The sequence below is a fragment of the Chelonia mydas genome, chromosome 3 (genome assembly GCF_015237465.2).
Source record: "Chelonia mydas isolate rCheMyd1 chromosome 3, rCheMyd1.pri.v2, whole genome shotgun sequence".
Classification (NCBI taxonomy): Eukaryota; Metazoa; Chordata; order Testudines; family Cheloniidae; genus Chelonia; species Chelonia mydas.
Window position 1 is genome coordinate 27717652 of NC_057851.1, and position 20407 is coordinate 27738058.

Genomic DNA, 20407 nt, shown 5'->3' on the forward strand with positions numbered 1-20407 from the left:
AGTGTCACATTAATAAATAGGTAGATTTGACTGACCCTAACTCTGTTTATAACTTTTACTTTTTCTACATTCATCTTTTGAAAATATATATACATCAGTGATGTCCTAGGGGGATTAATGGTTTGTTCTCAATAGACACCAGGTTTCCAAATCTCAGCTGTTTAATATATTTGGAGTTCAGGCTCCTCTCTGATAGAGATAATAAAAATGTCAGTGGAGTTGCTGAAGTTCTCAAAATACAAATACCCATCACACTCACAAGACACTGGACAGCTGATTTCATTAGGAGGAAATTCAGAGAGATCATTTCACCTTTCATCAGTAAACACCTACCTATGCACCCCAGGAAATGGAAAAGCAAAACCTTCAGAAAGAAAATATTTTTAACCATAAAAGATAATGGTTATTTTTTAAAAAATATGAAAACCTGACCTTAATTTGTCTGAAATATAAAAAATAAACCAATGTCTTTACTAGCAAAAGAAAAAAACAGAAGCTTTCAACCCAACTTCCATATAATCTCTGCAATAAAGAGGATTCCCACTCATATCATAAAATAGACTGGATCAGAGGAAATAACTGAAATAAACAGGAAACAAACTGAAAAAAACTGAAATAAACAAACTGATTTCCAAAGCATTTGTGGCTAGATAAGCAACAGCTGCAAAATGGTAAAGCCCACTTTCACCACCTTACAACAGATGGATCTCAAAGATTTGGCTTGTCCTAGCTATGAAGAAGCTCACTGACTCCAGAAGAGAAACATTTTCTGAACATTAAGCTATTTGTCAACTCTTCATTAATTACTTTGAAAAACCGCTTGTGATGAAAAAGCCTTCAAAGAACCATTAACTTTCTTTTTTCAGAGCGATGACATTATTATACCAGTTACTTGATTTAGTTAACCCAGATATCCGCATTTTATTCATTTTGTGCTATGTGTTTCCATTTACACACACACAAATAAGAATACTTAGTAACCCAAAGGGTTTCTCTTCTCCAAGTTACCTGTTTGTTGAGTCCCAGCCGGAGCATTTGGGTTTGGTGTTGGAACAAGCTCACTTGCGGTGGTTAGCGTGGGGCCCGAACTCTCTGGCGGTTGGAACAAAGTGCTTGAACAAGGACCGGATGAAGCCTGTCGGCCTCTGAACTCTAAGAAAACAAGACCCTTCCACTGAGAAGCGATACAAGAGCTTTATCTTTGCAAATTTAAATTGAGAGTTTAAAACATGAACTAATTTGAATCAGTTGTTATGATATTTGGAAAGCGGGCACTAACAGTTTGTCAAACATGCCATCTTTTTATTAGTCAATTGCTTTCTACAGCTGCTCTTTAGTAATCACCTAGCTTTAAAGACTCCTTCGTTTATCTGTCTATCTCAGGTTTTTCTCAGACGCCAATCTCTGTGCTATCTAAGCTCTGCAGACAAGAACCAGAGCTCCAACAAGACAGCTTCATTATCTCACCTGCCCCTTTCCAGCAGATTACAGATCCTTTGGTAAGAGCTCCTTGTGCATTCCTGACCAGATAATACTTTAAGTGTTTCTGTTTCTTGGGCTGAGTGGTCAGTTTAAGATTGATGTGATTGGAAAATTCAGTAAAGTAGCAGAACCCCTTCTTGCCACAGCCAACACAATTGCCAGAGAAACCTGATAAAATAAACAATACAAAAGATCTGGTAAGATAGGTGTCAGTGACATGTAGACACATCACTTCCCGTGGGATGGTGAGCGTTTGTTGTAAATAATTCATCTGATATAGGGGTGGCCAACCTGTGGCTCCGGAGCCACATGCAGCTCTTCAGAAGTTAATACGCGGCTCCTTGCGACTCTGGGGCTGGAGCTACAGGCACCAACTTTCCAACATGCTGAGGGTGCTCACTGCTCAACCCCTGGCTCTGCCACAGGCCCTAAGATGATCGGTGGGGTTGCCGGTGGGTGGGGGGTGCTGGGAGCGGCAGGGGAGCCGATGCGGGGCTGCTGATGTATTACGGTGGCTCTTTGGCAATGTACATTGGTAACTTCTGGCTCCTTCTCAGGCTCAGGTTGGCCACCCCAGATCTGATACAAACATTTTCTTACTAAAAAAATTATGTCAAACCCTCCAAATTGCACTTGGCCATCAGGTTTCCTAAATTAACTAATTTCACAGTTAGTAAATACATACCTTGTTTTCATTGCCTGTGGTTATATTTTTCATTTCAGACCACTTTCAAAAAATCCCAGATCCCTTCATACCCAGGTCATAGGAATGAAAACAGGCATTCTAAGCTTGGTCTACACTACACAGCTTTTAGCGACATGGCCGTGTCGCTAAAAGTCAGGCAGCGTAAATGCTGTTTGACGGCACTTTTGCTGACAAAATGCTTCCACCCCCTATGAGCGGGGTTCGCATTGTCAACAGTGCCACTTGCTGTGGCAAAACTTCTGTCTTTCGGGGGGAGGGGCTTTTTAAAGCACCTATGAATGACAAAAGTTGTGTCGTTCAATTGGCAGTGTAGACAAAGCCTTAGACTATTAAGGCCCTGACTAGAAAGCACTTAAGCATGTGTTTAAATCTATCCCTGTGCAAGACAACACTGAGCAAGTGCTTAACTTTAAATGTGTATTAAGCACATCTTTAAAGCAAGATTCAAAAAAGGGGGCTGGACATTTATATAGATAACAAGAATATTCAGAATCATCATAGTTAACGCTAGCACGTTTTGGAAAGGATATTAAACCTCATACTTCAAGGCTTAAGCCAAACCCTACCTATCAGGGTTAGGAAGACACCTAATGTAGGGAGCAGATTATTCCACATCTGTCTAATATGAGGTTGCGTGTACCTTCCTCTCAAACATCTGGTACTGGCCACTGTTGGAGACAGGATAGTGAACTACATGGAGCCCAGGTCTGGTTTAGTATTGAAATGTTCATGGTCCAATATATTGCTGCAATGAATTCCACAGATTCATTACTCATATGTTAAAACTACTTTCTTTTATCAGTTTTAAATTTGTTACTCTTCAATTTCACTGAATGTCCTTGTTTTCTGGGTTATAAGAGAGTAAATAAGAATGGTTTTACTTTCCACCATTTGTTATTTTGAATCCTCCTATCATTTCCATTTTATTCACCTCTCCTCTAAATTAAAGAGTCACAATCTTGCTAAATTCTCTCTATACTGAAGTTTTTGATGCCTATAATGATTTTCTTGGCCCACTTCTGAACTCCTTCGGTTTCTGCTTTATTTATGTTGAGGTAGGTGCCCACATATGAACCCATTATTCCAGATGAGGATGTACCATCAATTTATATAGCAGCATGATAATATTTTCAGTATTATTTTCTACCCCAGTCTTTATAGATCTCCACATTTTTTGGCCACTGCTGCTCATTGAGAAGGGGCCTTCACAGCTGTCCACAAGCCAGCCCATATCTTTCTTACTCACCCATCCTGTCTGTTAAGAGGTTCCGGGAGGAGTTTAAGACACAACCACTCCTGCGGCCCCTTGTGGAGTGGCACAGCACTGCACCAACTCTCCTTACAAGGCTACAATTTTGCCTGATCCTAAACCCACTGAAGTCAATAGCAAAACTCTCCTTGGCTTCAATGGATGCAAGACAAGGCTCCCTGTTCAGTAGGTGATAATAGGGAAGGTTATGTTAATATTTTAAGTCACATCTTTCACACAAACTACGTTTTCAAATTAACTGCCAACATTTTTGTTTTACTGAGATAAGGAAAACTAAAAGCAAGCCACTGAAATATAATGCTCTATAAACACCTGTTCAGAAGGCGAATACAAGGAAAAGTATTGTTCGCTCTGCTTACAAATCTGATTACCCTCCTCATTAGCCTCGTAATGGCTCAGCAGAATGTATTAAAGGCCAGAATTCATCCTTTGTTGGGCTGGTATCTAAGGGTACTAGGTCTTTTTGCTGGGGATATGTTGGAGTGTATTGAAATATGACTGTTACATCTCAGGTTCTGGTATACGGGTTAGTAAAGGTCACTATGACTTATAACACTAGGACAAATTAGCACTCTGCATAAGCCTCCATGTTAAACCAGGTATCACAAAACCATCTGTCTAACATCACACAAATATCAACAGTAACAGAAGAAAACCTTCAGCTACCTCAGTAATTAAAGCAACAGTAAAAGGAACCAAAAATAAAACCTAGTGATTAAAGCTGTACAGGTTTCAGAGTAGCAGCCGTCTTAGTCTGTATTCGCAAAAAGAAAAGGAGTACTTGTGGCACCTTAGAGTTTGTTAGTCTCTAAGGTGCCACAACTACTCCTTTTCTTAAAGCTGTACAGTATTACATGTGTTCTAACCAGATTCAGAGTTCATGAAAGGGGCATAAACTGGAGAATGAAATTCCTGTTCATCCACAGAACACAGAAAGCGTGGCCAGCAGCAGTGAACTTTTCCCTACACTGACACCTACCCAGATGTTTTTTTTTAAGCCTGACCATAGAAGAAACCATTTCCTATGGCAAGACAGTGTTGTCTGTGCCTGTTCTAGACTTTATCTATTTGCTGAGACCGACTACCAGGTTGCCAAAACTGGTGATAGAAACAGCTGTCCAGGAAGAAGCAGGTCATGGAGCACGACATCTTTTCACGTGCACTACAGAGCCACTTGGATCAGTTTCCATGATACAGTGCCTGCTCTGTGGTACGCTTGAAAAGATTTCGTGCTCCATGACCAGCTTCCTACTAAGCTTCCTAAGTGACTCACTTAGATCAGTGACCACAGCCTGGACCACTCAAACTAGCAGAGACTGCACTGAAAGGTTCCATAGCCTTTAAGGGCCCCCTGAGCAATATCATTCAGCCATGTGAGATTAATTAGGAAACCTAATCTTCACTTAGGGCTCATCTACACTTAAATGCTACAGCGGCGCAGCTGCAGCTGTGCAGTTGCACCGCTGTAGTGCTTCAGTGTAGAGACTACCTGTGCCTGCAGGAGCGATTCTCCCATCACCTTCCCAAGAGGCAGTAGCTAGGTCGACGGAAGAATTCCTTTGTCGACCTAGCACTGTCTACACCATACACTGGTGGAGTTGCTGTCTACACTAACCATTACAACTTTTCCCACTCTAGTTAAATAAGAGTTTAAAAACAGTAACTCCTAGGAACCCAGGTAGTCCACCATCCATGCAGGTTTCTGTGTTGGTCTGCCCACTAGAGGCCTTTATTCCGTCACTGACACCTCATTCATAGTTGGATCTAGATTATCAGTGACCGCAGGGTTCATGTCCTCTATTTGTTGTACACACCCCGCCTGCTGAAGACAGCATGTGCTGAGGTCCCAAGAATATCCCAGCAATTCATCCTACACAACTGGCCTCCCATTATGAGCCACAAGAACCTTCTGGGGGTACCTCCAAATCCTGTTCTGCATCCTTCTGGAATAATTGTTGGGTATCCTCAGTGTTTTCCTTCCCCTTTCTTTCAGTGAATGTGTGCACCAGTTTTTGATGCAAAGTGGCACGGTCTTGCTGTTTTGTATCAGTAAAGATAAGCTGTTTAGTTTCTTAATCACTGTGTAACATCCCCTCCAAAAAGGAGTACTTTGGGGATTTTTTCCAGACTGTTTTTTCCAGTTGCGGAGCTACACCGTCTCTCCTTTTTGGGTGGGCACATAATTTTCCTTTTTCCTGGCATCTTGTGTTTGACACGCTCGCTTCCAACTCATCTGTTCCTCCACCTTCTGGAATGCTGTCTTTGAGTCACTGATATAAGACTCCGCCACAACACCCACCTGCGTAGTAGCAGGGGGTCTTGTCAGTTCTTGCAGCCTGAACATCAAGTCACAGGGAAGCATGAGTGTGCAGAATAACCTCATAGGAGAGTAATGGATAGGTGAGTGCATGTTTATGTTCTATGCAAAGATAACAAAAGGTGACTTAGTATCCCAGTCTCGTTGGTCTTTGCTGACAGACTGCCAGTGATGCACTCTCTCCACACTCCCATTACTTGCAGGGTGGGCAACACCAGTCCTCACCTTGGTTATCTGGAGTTGTCAGAAAACCTCCTGTAACAACCATGATTCAAATTCCTTCTCCTGATCACTTTAGATGCAGTTTGGTGGGCCAAACTGCAACACTACATGTTTCATCCATTCATCAGTGACAGTCTCAGTCCTTTTATCCTTCAGTGGTCATGCCACAGCATACTTTGAGAAGGTGTCACACACTATCAGCAAATACCAATTTCCAGCTGGTGTTTCTGACAGAGGGCCTTTCCAATTCAGTCTGTATGAACACCTAGGGCTTGGTGGGTTGGTGTGCTCCTAAAGGAATTCTGCCTCTTCTTGCTGGCGCTTTCCTTTCCTGACAGGTAAAGCGGGAAAGTACCTAGTCCTTAACATCTGCAGCCACACCCAGCCAAAATATCTGTCAGATACACAGCTCAGTGTCTTTTCATACCCCAGATGATCTAGTATCGTTCTCTGTAAGCTTGCTAGAAAAACAATCCTGTTACCATCATACACTAACAAGTTGGTAGCTGGATCAATGGATAATCGTTCCTGAACTGCAAAGATTTCCCCAGTCTAGGTGTCCTTCAGTAAATAAAATGGTTACTTACCTACAGTAACTTTTATTCTTTGAGATGCATTGTGCACATATACATTCAACTGCATATACGTTCCTCTGAAGGAGTAATGTGCGCCCAATACACTTGAGTCAGAGAGTTTTGCCAGCGGTACCACTGGGCAGCACATGCGCCCCAGCTCTCCTGGTGTGCTAAGCCAGGGCCATAAAAAGGCGTGTCTGCCACCTCCCTCTCCGTTCCTTCTTGCTACTTGTGAAATTATTGTCCGAAGTAGCAGAGAAGGTGGGGCAGCCATTGAATGCATATGTGCACAACAGATCTCAAAAAACAAGTTACTCTAGGTAAGTAGCCCATTTTTCTTCTTGAAGTGATTGTGAACATATACATTCTATTGCAGGTGATGCCGTAGCTGCTCCCTTACTGATGCAGGGACTTTGGATGATCTGAATAGAGACTGCAATTCCTACTTGCCCAAGCTACCATCATCCCAAGAGGCCTGAGTGATGGCATAATGTCTACAAAAGATATGTACAGATGACCATGGTTTTTAATGGTAGACATAAATGTTTCTTAGGCCCAATGAATCACACAGGGCTCCAGCACATATATGTGTAGAGACACCTCCTAGGGTGACTACAGATCTTGCGCACAAAGTCAACCAAGGTGGGCCCCCCAGCCTTTGGTAGACACATCTGTAACCAGAGTCAAAGCTGGCTCAGGAGACAGAAAAAGCAACTCTTTGCACACATTGTGAGGGTCCAGCCACCAGTCCAGGGTTTCAAGCACTCGTGCAGCCCTATAAACGAGCATGTCCAGAGGATGCCTAGTCAGAAGATCAACCAAATGACGGCAGGCCCATAGACAATGAAGGTGAAGTCTGGCATGCAGAGTTACATATGCGTACAAGGCCATGTAGCCCAGCAGTTGTAGACAGGAATGCACTGCTGTAACTGTGTTGGATTTTAGGCCTTCAGACAAAGTGGACTGAAACCTGACTACCAGAAGACAGGGCATCACAGTTATGGCATTGAGGTCTGCTCCTATGAATGTTATACACTCTATCCACTTCAACTTTGATTTGTCTAAACTTAGTTTCAGGGTCAGATGAGAGAACAGCTGTCTGATAATGAGGATGCTGCTGTTGACTTGGATGCTTGAGCTCCACCTACTAGCCAAATGTGTAGCTAGGGGAAAATTTGGACACCTAAGTGGCACAAGTGGGCCACTACTACCACCTTGCATTTTGTGAAGACCTTTGAGGCCAGTGACAGACCAAAGGGGTGCACCATGTACGGGTAGTGGATGTCTCTTCCTATAAAGCAAAGGTACTTTCTGCAGCCAGGATGTATTGCCATGTGGAAGTATCTGTCCTGAAAACGGTAGGCAGCATACCAATCTCCTGTTGTCTGCAGTGGCTGATGATTAATAGTCATCAGTTTAACCCCTGCAGTACAAATCTTCTTCCCTTTCAAGACTGGATGTTCACCATAGATCAGACTTATTTCAGCTCCTAAGTCCCTGCCCAGAGCATTGTGGTTTTCCAGCTGCTGCTATTAGTTGTAATAGTCACAGGGATTTATTGGAACATTGCAAGTAACAACTCCAGCACACATAGGCAGGACCTGACTTCCTCCTAAACCCCTCAGATCACATAACACCACATAGTAACATACAAGACAACAACTTAATGCTAAGGTACTATAACACCACCTAATGTTGTCGACACTAATCATTTCAGTATGCATGAGAGAGCTGATCGGTGTCTCAGATGCATCTAATATTGACCACTCGCTTTGAAAGGGACTCGGAGGCTGCACATTTTAGAACTTCTTTTATTTGAAAAGCCTTTTAAAAATCAAAACTGTCTCCTTTCACTACCACCCACCAGCTTGTCTGCACTCTCCTGAGATCTCCCTGCTTCAAGTTCCCTCCAACACAGCTATCCATATCATGTCCCCCTATTGTTACTCTACTTTCATTGACAGCCAGCTTTGCCCACATATTTTTCATTAGCATATTTCAGCTATAACTTGAGAACTACAACACAGCATGACTTTATGTCAACTATTAAGAGCACCTAAGAAATCCTTTATCAGTCAGATATGGATTGGAAGAGGGTCGTAGTGGAGCTGAGAACATTCAACTAACTGGGAGCCCTTATCTGACTGATAAGAGATCCTAAGAGGATCTCATTTTGTTTTCAAGAGTTGATATTGTGCTCAGATCATGGTGAAATAAAGATGCCATCCAGCACTTATATCATCATCATATGGCTAATTCACAGGTTTAAAAAGCATCATTCTGACCTTATTCATGACCCAATATATAGCAACAGGGATTCTGCAAGATGAGAACTCAGACATTTCACTATTCCCTTCCTCTTCACATGCCACATTTACATGCCAATGTCTGGAAGCAGCAATTTATACGAAAGACAGGTAGTTTCATAAATAAACTAAATCAAATAGGCTTCCATACATTATAGAAAGGACAAAGGTCAGGGGATTCAGGGCAGCTGTCCTAATTTATCTATGTCATAAGGTTGATTTCACAAGAGAACAAGAGATCAATTCATAGAGTATAGGGGATAAAAGCTTTTCACCTCCAGGTCAGCAGTTCAAATCCACCTACATCAATAGTGACTGAAGGTTGTTACCATCTGAAAAATCTTCAGCAGTCTATATGAAATGGATTTCGATGAATCTGTCCACAACCTAGCAGACAAGTACACTCAGTTGTCAGTTAGTTAAAGCAGAGAGGCAAAGGACTGACAGAGCATGAAGACTGACCTGTCTTCTTACTGTACAATTACTGACTCTCTGGGTCAGGACTGAGGATCATTAGTAGGACAGTTTGGAAAAGTTTGTTTGCACTGATCCTGACTAGGCTGCCCCTGCTCAGTGGTTAAATAGAGCAGTGGTTCCCAAACCTTTTCATAAGGTGACCCACCAACTGCATTGTGTCTTTTTGTCTGCGACCCACCATTCCATGTATGCACACTCTACCCCAGCACCGCGATCCTAATCCCAGCCCAGTGTGGAGGGCCTTTCAGTTCAACTTCATCTGAAGTCTGAAGAAAGGTTTGTTTTTATAAGACCTGGCAAGAGTGCTCGGTCCTGCTTGGTATTATAATGAGCTTGGTATACACCCTGTGCATTTCATCCAATGATAGTAGTAACTATACAATACTTCACACTGGAACTTTTCATCCACAACCAGGCTTACAAACAATACGCAAATTAATCTTTTCTGCTATATTATTCTGTCCCCAGCCAGTGACTAAACGACTTCTTACTCCTAGCAATGGAAGTGGGGATGATCTGTGCAGCTGTTTTCTGTCTCTGGGAGGAAGATGGTAGGAGACACTAGCTGCATAGTTTGTCCTCACAGTCTCACTTCAAGGCATGAAAAGTGGGGAAAATAAACAGAAAAACCTTTTTTGCGGGGGGGGGGGGGGGGGAATGTTTTAGCTGCATTTGTTGGGGAAACAATGATCCCAATCACAACACTGCCTTCTCCATTAGTTTCTAGCAGATCTCCAGGCACAAGGAAAAGGCTTCTTAATGGCAAAACACTGAGTTCCTTGCAGGGCTGTGAGGCAAGGAATCTAATTCTGATTAATAAAGATAAGCTGGTGCAATGACTAGGAGCTTCTCAGGGTACGAATTAAGGCTCCTGTGCTATTACACACAAATGGTTGTGCTTGAAGCAGACACCCACACGTTTCCAGGAAGGGGGCCTTTCCATTGGAATATTAGATGTAATTCATTCTCAAATACGAATGGCACACAAATCACAGGAAGAGCTATCTAGGAGAGTAATACAACCTTTTACCATAATCAATAAACCAACCCTATCCATGCCCCAGAGGCATGTCAACAGCCTGTCATGGAGACAAGACTAGGAGTCAAAAGATAACGTCAGGAAACTATGAGATGATCCTCGGGTATATTTTCCTTCTGAGCCTACAAATGCCCCAAGGCATATCCACAAACTGATATGGAGCCAGCTCAAGAATAGCCTGGAAACCACTAAGACATTTCTTGGGTGTGTTTTCCTTATAAATAAATTACTTTTGGATAATCTACAATAGGGAACAATACCCTCCCCCTTGACACAAACACCACTGACTTAGGAAAGAAAATGGGGTGTCTCATGGGTTACAAACATTGCACCTAATCCTGTAAGGTGCTCAGCACCTCTTGGAAAGTGCCAGATGCCCTCAGTTCCAATGGACTCTCAGTAAGTACTCTGCACTTTGGAAAATCGAGTCTGTTACCTCTATAGTTACTAAAGATTTTGGGGCACCATTTTCCATTTTGTTTATAAATACACATACCCACAGTTTTGCAAAGGAAAATGGTCTCAAACCCAGACTTTCGGGAATAATTAAACTGTTCCCTTCTTTCAGAGCCATCAAATAAAAAGAAGGGGTGGATCACTTGATGATTACCTGTTCTGTTCTCTCCCTCTGAAGCACCTGGCTTTGCCCACTGTCAGAAGACAGGATACTGGACTAGATGGACCATTGGTCTGACCCCGTATGACTGTTCTTATGTTTCTATGTTCTTATGTTCCTTTCAATAAAGTCCTTTGCAGTTGTCAGCTTGAATTTAGTGCAAGACGAAGTGGTAATCATCTTAGTCCAGCAAACAATGAATTGAAGACAAGCTCAGTTGTCACAGACAATACCTTTTATTTGTCAATAAAACGGTTTGGCTTGTGAGACTGTGTGCCGGATTCTAATTTCACAGACCCTGGTATAATTCCATTGACTGCAACAGAGTTAATCCTGGTTTACACCAGCATACATAGGTATGTTTACACAGCAGCTGGGAGCAAGCCTAGATATACTCTTGCTAGCAGAACTCGAGCTAGCGTGCTAAAAATAGCAGTGTGGACATTGCACCTTGGGCTGGAGCTTGGGCTCTCAAGTCCACCTGACCCCCTATGCGTGAGAGCCCACGCTGCAGCCCAAGACACGTGCTAGCTCGAATCCTGATAGGCAAGGCTGTCTACCCAGGCTGGGAGGCTCACTCCCAGTGGCAATGAAGACACAGCTAGTGAAAACAGAACCAAGCAATCTTTATTTACCTAAATATGATCAATGGACTGTTGTTCCACCACCGTGCTACCCTGCTGACAATAAACTGCACCCTATTCTTTATCAGATTATAGGACTCAGGAGTGTTCCTTTGTTTGCAAATTCTGTGGCCTGAATCAGGATCTTAAATATGTAGCTTCTTTTTGGTTGAAGTTTATTCCAGACTTTCCAGGGGTAATTCTACAGCTTTGCTAAAATGTTTCACAAAAGCAAAGTGTTTGCTTCATTGGTTTTCATGTGTGATAAAATTATCAAAAATAAGCATATAAATAGCTTACAGGCAACTAATATAGCATCGAATGTGCAAACTGAGGACACAAGTAGCACAAAAAATGGTGCGTAAATATCATATACTCCTTATTGTCCTTTTCTGTTCTTGTTTAGCATGCAATTAACAAATATACTACTTCCTCTGTGCTTACAGCCTAGGGAATTTAAGTTGTTAATAGTGGTAGCAGTGAATGAATTGAGTGGTACAGCATTCCTGTCTGTATCTTTAAAATGACAACACTTGGCTGATTTACAACCCCCTTAATTCCTTTACAATCACTGTTCAATTGTATTGTGGCCAATCCAAGTCAGTAAGATCCCATGGCGAAAGACATTACTGTACATGGAGTTACATTATGCACCTTCACACTATGCTGTTATCCCAAATGCCTTTCAGTCTTATTCAAATTGAGATAGCAACCGAGTTCACATCAGAACCTTTGGCGTTGGTAAAAGAGAAATTGCGAGGATTATTTCTTGATCAACAAAAAGGCTAACAAACCCAGTAACAACTTTCTTTCTTTCTTTCTTTCTTTCAATAATTAAAGCTCAGTGTTGCACAGAAGAGGCACAGCACCATTTGAGAAAAAATGCTACATATTAAACTTCAAAATGCATGACCAACAAAACCCATAATTTTCTTGTAGATTTAAAATCACTGCACCTAATTACACAAACTACTTCAGTTTTTATCATGTTCATAATTAGCTCATTCATCCATATGATTTCAGATGTTAGAGGCTTTTCAATACTACTGTCAACAGTAATACTGGGCCTGAGCCAAAGGAAAGACTCTCATTGACTTCAGTGGGCTTTGAATCAGGCCCATAACTTATCAGAAGGGCTGTGACCACTACCAACCAGATACCAGAACCTAATTACAGTTCAGGGGCCAAACACCTGAACTGATGAATAACAAAATTCCTGTGTTTTCCCCACTATCCTTGTCATGAAATATTTTCTATTTTAAGACCAAGGACAGACACACAATATTGTCTGCTTATGTGTCAAATCAAAACTTTGACTTCTAACTCTCATTTTTATGTGTACATACATACATACTGCAGTAGCATCCAAAGTCCTCTGCTGGGTACAGAAGAGCCCTGTTGTGCTAGGGACTGTCCAAATACATTTGAAGACTTGACCCCTACCCAAAAGGGATCACAATCTAAAAAAGAGTTATGAATTTCTGTGGCCCAAACGACCAACAGCAATTGCACTGCAGAATCTTATGATTCACTCCAGGTAGCTGCCACAATGGTTTGCTAAGAATAACTGCATCTGAGAAGGGGAGTGGTACATATCAGTGTTTAGAAAGGTAGCAGACAGGCAGCAGCGCAGAAATAGCTCATTTATTGAAAGTGTAGTTCAGGCAGCTGTAATTCAAACTGGCCTGACAATGACTTTAACCTTCAGCTGAAGGCACAGCATTCTCTCAGGATAAAAGGAGATGCAGCATTTGTACTGGAGCAGCTCACACTGTACTCTTTCCAGTGCAAACACAGCCGGCTCTAAAAGGTTATCTTGCTGTGAGCAATCAGGGAGGACTACTGTCTACAAGTGATGGAAATAAGATCTACCACATTCACTTTGCAGCAAGAGTAAATATGACTGTAGTCCAAAACAGCACCTACTTAGTGTGAGCAAGGACACTTACCTAACAGGGCATTACGCCCATTGTCATCTGGCAAGAATCTTTTATCTACGGCACACACTAAAAGATGATCAGGCAGATTTGGCGATTTAGCACCAACAAGTAAAAACCCCGAAGGCACCTCAATTTGATCATTGGAAATGGACACCAGCCTCAAGTCTTTACCAGCCTGGCAGAAACCTAGAAAAAACAAATGCAACACATTTCTGAGGTCAAAGGTCATTTTGCTTAATTCTTCACAATTTCCTTGTTGAACAAACTCCAAATTTTCTTTTTATTTAAAAAAAAAATGTAAACCACGTCAAGTTTCACTTCAGTGTCAATATTTTTTCAGCTACTGGGCGAGCTATAAACAAAAGCTAGAAATACAATGAATAAATAAAAATTTGGAAATGTAAAAATAAAGTTTTCTGCATCAACAGAAACACTGTTGCACAACATATATATTTTATGGAACTGTATATATTTAACAACATAAAAAAGATTATATTAAGCTGTATGTTTAACAAGAGACATTAGCACTTGGTGTCTGGGCAGTTTTACAGTTTTTATACAGTCTTTTCCCTCTTGTTTGTGTGGGTCTTTCTCCCAGCCACAGGAGAGGGCAGAAGAATTTTGTTTTAAATAGGAAAATATGGTGATAAAACCACAAAAGTTGTCAGAGCACTCAGCAGCAGGTGTAATATCTGAAACTACTTTAAACTCTAGTTTTTTTTAAATCTGGTTAGATTTCAAGTTGCTGGCTAGTCCCCTCCTTTATCCTGACATAGAAGTGCTCCTTTGAAAGATTCAGGCAAAGGCACACAAAAGCGTATGATCAATCAAGTTTCTAGTTTTGTCTAAGAGGTAACAAACTGTGATAGCCCCACAATTTCTATATACCTAACTTTGATGAGCCACTTGGAAGGTGCTTTGTATGATATTCGGACTCATCCTGCACTTTTTACTGGGACCCCAGTTTCCACTGATACCAATGGGAGCTTTGCCTGAATAGGCCGTTGGATCAGTCGCCAAACTTTGAGTCTTGTGAATTTCTTACCATCAGTAGTGCAGCAGCCTTCAGGAGGAGGCTTCATCTGATAAGAGAGAGGAGGGCTACTTGATTCTGAACTTTCTTCTTCCTCTTCCTCCTCTTCCTCCTCATTATCCACTCTGCTGCCTGCTACAAAAGTATCACAGGACAAATTACATTTAGAGAATAGATAGCTGTGGCAATAGCTGATCCTGGGAATGAGCAGTGTCCCAGTTACAGCAAGCGCTACAGAAAAGTCGGATTCCCTTGTCTTTGCAAGGAACTGCGGTGTTGCCAAGTCTCACAACGTTTGGTGTTTTTCTTAAAACTGCAGGTCCTGGAATCTTGTGATTATGTGAGAATTTCAACTTTCATTTAAAAAAAAAAAAGTTTGGCAATTGTGATTGTGGTGAAAAGCTTTAAAATGTGACCTGAGTGCACTTAAATCTCAGAAAACAGAAGGCAAATAAAAACAAACCCCCAGATTTTTGTTTTTAAAATCTTATGATTTTGAAGTCAGTCTCATGATTTTGGGCAGCCTGACTCATGACATTTGAACCCTTGGGACTGTCAATAATAGAACTCTGTCCTCATAAAAGCTCCCTTGACCTTTGCTTTTAATATTTACACCAAAAGAAATCCATACATCTAATTGCTTTGAGATGCTCTCACAAAGCAACAGATCAAATGCAGATTATTAATAGTTAAGTGCTGACTATATACTTGATGCTGTACAAGAAACAGAAAAAAAAATAGTTCCGTGCCCCAAAGATATTGTCTATCTTAAATAGATGGACAATACAAAACCCACTGGGATGAGGAAGGAATGTCTGTTCCAAAGCTCAAAGTCAATGAGAGTCATTCCACTGATTTCAGTGGACTTTTGGATAAGGCCCTGGAAATCCCATGGGAGAGGTCAGCCACAGAGGGGTTTTCTCCGTGACCCTCCTCCCCCACTTTGTCCCCTCCTTAAATAATGACTCCACGGTTGGCATTTGTGAGTTTTGCAGAATAAGTGAGTTTTAAGGAGGGATCTGAAAGAGGAGAGGTTAGGTGTTGCAAGCTTGACCCTGAAAGGTGCCAAGCACTCTGGCCTCAAGACAGCAAAGTATTTAAGTATATGCTTACCTTTACTCACATGAATAGCAAGACTGATCCCCTGGTGAACTGGAATAAAGGCAGAGTGGTACGCACAGGGAATAACATGGGAGAAGGCACAAAGACAAGAGGTAAAGAGGGGACAAAGGGAGAAGTGAAGCAGCCTTTGTCACTGGAATGCAGAGACAGGAGTAACAAAACGCGAGAGTAGAGATTTAGGCAGGGGAGAGCTGTGCAGGCTTTCAGATTAAGAATGAAAGGAATCCAAAAGCAAACGTGCAGCTGTACAACATGAGTGATAGCTCCATTTTGCACTAACAGGCATAGTTCAGGGGTTTGGTCTTTATTTTCAAGCATATTGCAAATCATTGCTATGAGTCAAAATCCGATTTTAAATGAGTGTAAAAAAACTGCTTCCCACAGTAAGCCCCATGTTTATGTGGATGAGCTCTTAGGGTATGTCTACACTACAAAGAAAAACCCGCAGCACTGTGTCTCAGAGCCTGGCTCAATTGACTTGGGCTTCTGGGGCTTGGGCTGCAGGGCTAAAAATAGCAGTGTAGGCATTTGGGCTCAGGTTGGAGTCCTGGCTCTGAGACCTGGCAAGTGGGAAGCGTCTCAGAGCCAGGACTCCAACCTGAGACAAAATGCCTGCACTGCTATTTTTAGCCCGCAGCCCAAACCCCAGAAGCCAGAGTCAGTTCATCTGAGCTCTGAGATTGGGTGCCTTGGATCTTTTGTTGCAGTGTAGACATCCCCCGTACAGAGCGCAGGAGACTTTAATGGTCTACCCTCACACACAGCTGTCAGCATTATAAAAAACTGTACATTTTGAGTATCTGCAGTCTATACAATATAATTCCATTTTTTTTACAAAATAGTCTACAGAAGGTGAAAGTTGCACAATGAAGCACTTGTAAGTTAGGAAATCACAATGCTACCAATGGACATAACGTTAGCTCTACCCCTTGTGTGTTACAGGGCCAGCATCTTTGGCTGATGTAAACTAGCATAGCTCCTTTAAGTCAACAGAGCTATACTGATTGACACCAGCTGAATTACATGATCAGATAATATTTCACGAGTGCAGTGTATCAGACCATTATTGCTACCACTTTTATAGAATTCTTTCCACAGCCTCATTGCATTTTTCAATATTTTCCACTTACATTATTTTCAGTCATTGTGATCCAGTGCATCTTTATTGACTGAAATTTTACATGGTAGATTCTCCTCTTGCTAAGTATTCTTTTAAAAAAAGAATTTAAGCCCCAATCCTGCAAACACTTAAACGTGTGTGTAATTTTACTCATGAGTAATGTAATGTACGTGTGCAAGTCATTGGGATCAAGGCTTAAATCAATAGCCATAACACTTATTTTCAGCCAGCAACATAGACTTCCTTAGGTGCCAGTTAACTGCAAAGATAATTTAGCTGCAAACCTAGATCCAGACTGTGATACCCTTATTAATGTTGAATAGCACCTTACTCCACAAACAGTCCCACTGACATCGAGTGGGGTACTAGTCAATGTGAGCAAGGGCATCATACTCCTGACCCCCCTTGGATGGTGTGTATATGCCAATTAATTTTACTATTACTATTTTATTGCGCTTAAGTCCCAGTCCTACTCCTATTGAGATCAACTGCCATTGATGTCGATGTGCAGGATTCAGAAGCTAACATGTCATATGATCAGTGGTGCAAGTGGAATCCATTTTTTACCAGTTCACGCTCCTCCCCCCGCAGGGGTGGCACGTGACCTCCTCATGTGACTCCTCCCAGCCCGGGGCCCCCATGCTCTACCTCCCCAGCCCTTCCACATAGGGTCTCCTCCATCTGTACAGCAGCCCCGCTGCAGGACAGGGGCTGGGAGCGGTACAGCTGCGCCAGGGGAGCTGCCAGCATGGGGCCACCTAGTGGCCCCACATTCTGCTCCTCCTCTTTCCGATAACCCATACCAGCTATAAATATCTTGCTGGTACGGCGTACCGGACTGGACCACTCTACTTGCACTGCTGCATATGATGTACAAGACATGTTTCCTGTACACTTTCAAAATGAATTACTATAATGGGCTCTGCCCGTGTGGGCATACGCAGAGTAGCACATAGCACTAGAAGATGCCCCACATGTGTATGTATGAAAAAATGTATGAAATATCATATTATTTGAGAAACAGTATGTAAGCATAGAATTACAGACTGTGAATCTGATTCTCCTCTCCCGTGCACCGCGTGCAGTCATTTCCACCCCTGCAAAGTGGCCATGAAATGTTACCACATCAGAATGGAGAATCAGGCCCTGTATCCACACTAAGGGGCAGAGTAAAGATTGCTCTTGCAGCCTTAACAGTATCAGTTTTTTGACTACTGAGTGCTCAGCTGTACACTTTACCTTAACATTCAATCAGCGTATAGCCAGATGCTCCCCTGCTGCAAATCAGTGCAGGTCAATGGAATTATGCCAGTTTTTACCAGCCCGTAGTTCTTTATTGAGTTTTAGTTGTTTTTAAAGAATAAAGGATTAAAAATACATTTTGCAATGTGGGATCACTTGACTAGATACTGCTAGAAATCCTTAACCCACACACCTTATGGGGGCTGTCTGCTGGGGCCCTTCTCCTGTACATCTTAAGTAAGCTGCAGGCACAAGACCCTCTCCTGTGCACCTTAGGAACTAAGTTGATTTTGCCTTTTGAGACACACAGTACCCTAGACATCTCCAGTAAAAGGCAGCAAAAGCTCTGATGCCAGTTGAGCCACCTCAAGGTGAGGCCACATGTCCCACGTCCACAGATAGAAGGCATTAATGAGAAAGGAAGAGTTCATAAGATCGTCCCCATCAATCTCAAAATGGAAAAAAATATACAGGGCTAGATCATCAGCTGGTATAAAATGGCACAACTCCACTGCCTTCAATGAGCCCATACAGATTTACACTGCAAAGAATCTGGCCCCCAATCTTTTAACAGAGAAGCATGTCCATACTCTAACAGACACAGACTAGCTACAGCTCAAAAATGCCCCCAATAGTCAGGGCAGAGCCTACAAGAAATCTAAACTAGCACCAGCCAAACACCCTCCATATCTACTACAGCCATCAAGCCATCCTAGGAAGTGCCTGTATGTCACTTTACTAAACATTTGGAGGAGGGTTCTCCAAGCTCCAAAAGCCACAAAAAGAAGAAAACTTTAAAAGCTAGTCATTAGAAAGGCAAGATTAAAGGTGAGAGGTCACATCAGACTCTCTAGGCTTTCTGACAACCCAGCAAGCTGACAGCAGGATCATTTGAAGAGAATCATTATTTAAAGAATATTTTAGGCCATTTCATAAGCTGAATGAGCCAATACAGGAGAAGAGAGAGAATCCATCACTACATGGGCAAAGATAAAAAAGATTGACAAACAGTGTTGATGGACCCATGGAGCTTTTAGTTTATTTAATATATAGTCCTCAAAATGATTATGGATATGATGACTAAGGAAGGCAAACGGATCTATATAAAACAGTAACAGCAGCAAACTAAGACAACAGTTGTCTAGAGAATGTCTAAACAAAGTTTTAGGATACAGAAAAAATGTTTTAAAAGCAACTGTTTTTCTGAATAACACAGTATTGTAATAGTAGCAAGGGGTTATCCCCTGTTCTATCTTGTGTTATCAAAATGATCTGCAAAAACTGGAATTAAAAAAGTTGTAATTTAGACATAGTGATATTTGAAAAGATAGTTTAAAAATCTACAGGTTGAAAAGAGACCTTAATTTTAGCTGGTTTAGTTTGTGCATATTTGGCACAGACTTTTAAGTTCAGAAGGGACCATTATGATCATTCAGTTTGATTTCCCGCATAAAACAGGCTATAATCTCTTTCACATTTATAGGATTTTAGGTGTAAATTGTAATATATAATCATAAATTGTAATAACACTAGTCTAGTTTTACTGTGTAGGCACTTTGCCCTATTATTTGTGAAGGTCTTTCACACAGCAACAAGGGAGAGAAAAACATTTTAAATAGGAAAATTATGTGAACCACAAAAATCGGTTTGTGGGAATTAGGGATAGGAATAGAACCTGAAATTACTTTCAACTCATTTATTTTTAAATTAACTATATTTCAAGTTCACAGTGTCCCTTATAAATTAACAATTTTAAAATAAGAACAACAGCAGCAGGAACAAAAAACCTGACTGATGTCAAAGTGGTTGGTTTGCTGCCAAGTGGTATGGTGAACAGGGCAAAGTAACACCAAAAAAATGCAAACTGTGAGCTGCAAGATAACTTCAGAAAAACACTCTTCAAATACGGCAAGAAGCAATAGCAACTTGTGAGGCCATTAGTGCCTAACAGGATACCAGAGCCATTCTGTTTAAAGACAATTCTGCGGCTGTATTTTTGTCATTTTGTGCCTACACGACTTAGCTGGCAGTGCAGAGAATGTTGAGTCAGAACTCTTGGGTTCTGTTCCTTGTTCTGCCACTCACTGTATTACCTTGGGTGAATCACTTAACGCATGGTTCCCTCCAAGCTTGTATAATGCTGACAGACCCCGGTCGTCAGCAGGCAGGATCGAATCTGGGACCTCTGAAGCTTAGCGTATGAGCCTCTACTGCAGTGGTCCCCAAACTTTTCTCTCATGACCCCCCTTACCAGTAATAGAATGTGTCTGTGCCCCTCCCCCGCCCAGGCTGGGAGCAGAGCCATAGCCGGGGCCAG

The 20407-nt window shown here is 41.9% G+C and overlaps 1 protein-coding gene across 2 annotated transcripts in view; it reads right to left on the reverse strand.

Annotated features, from left to right (window-relative positions):
- GREB1 (growth regulating estrogen receptor binding 1) overlaps nt 1-20407 on the reverse strand; it is a 150660-nt gene that overhangs the window by 53196 nt on the left and 77057 nt on the right. For both annotated transcript variants that reach the window (XM_007063285.3, XM_043542257.1), the window contains exons 3-6: nt 14619-14741; nt 13583-13759; nt 1468-1650; nt 1009-1152 (exon numbers count right to left, since the gene is read on the reverse strand). In XM_007063285.3, the coding sequence (XP_007063347.2) occupies nt 1009-1152; nt 1468-1650; nt 13583-13759; nt 14619-14741 (627 nt within the window). The remainder of the gene's footprint in view (nt 1-1008; nt 1153-1467; nt 1651-13582; nt 13760-14618; nt 14742-20407) is intronic.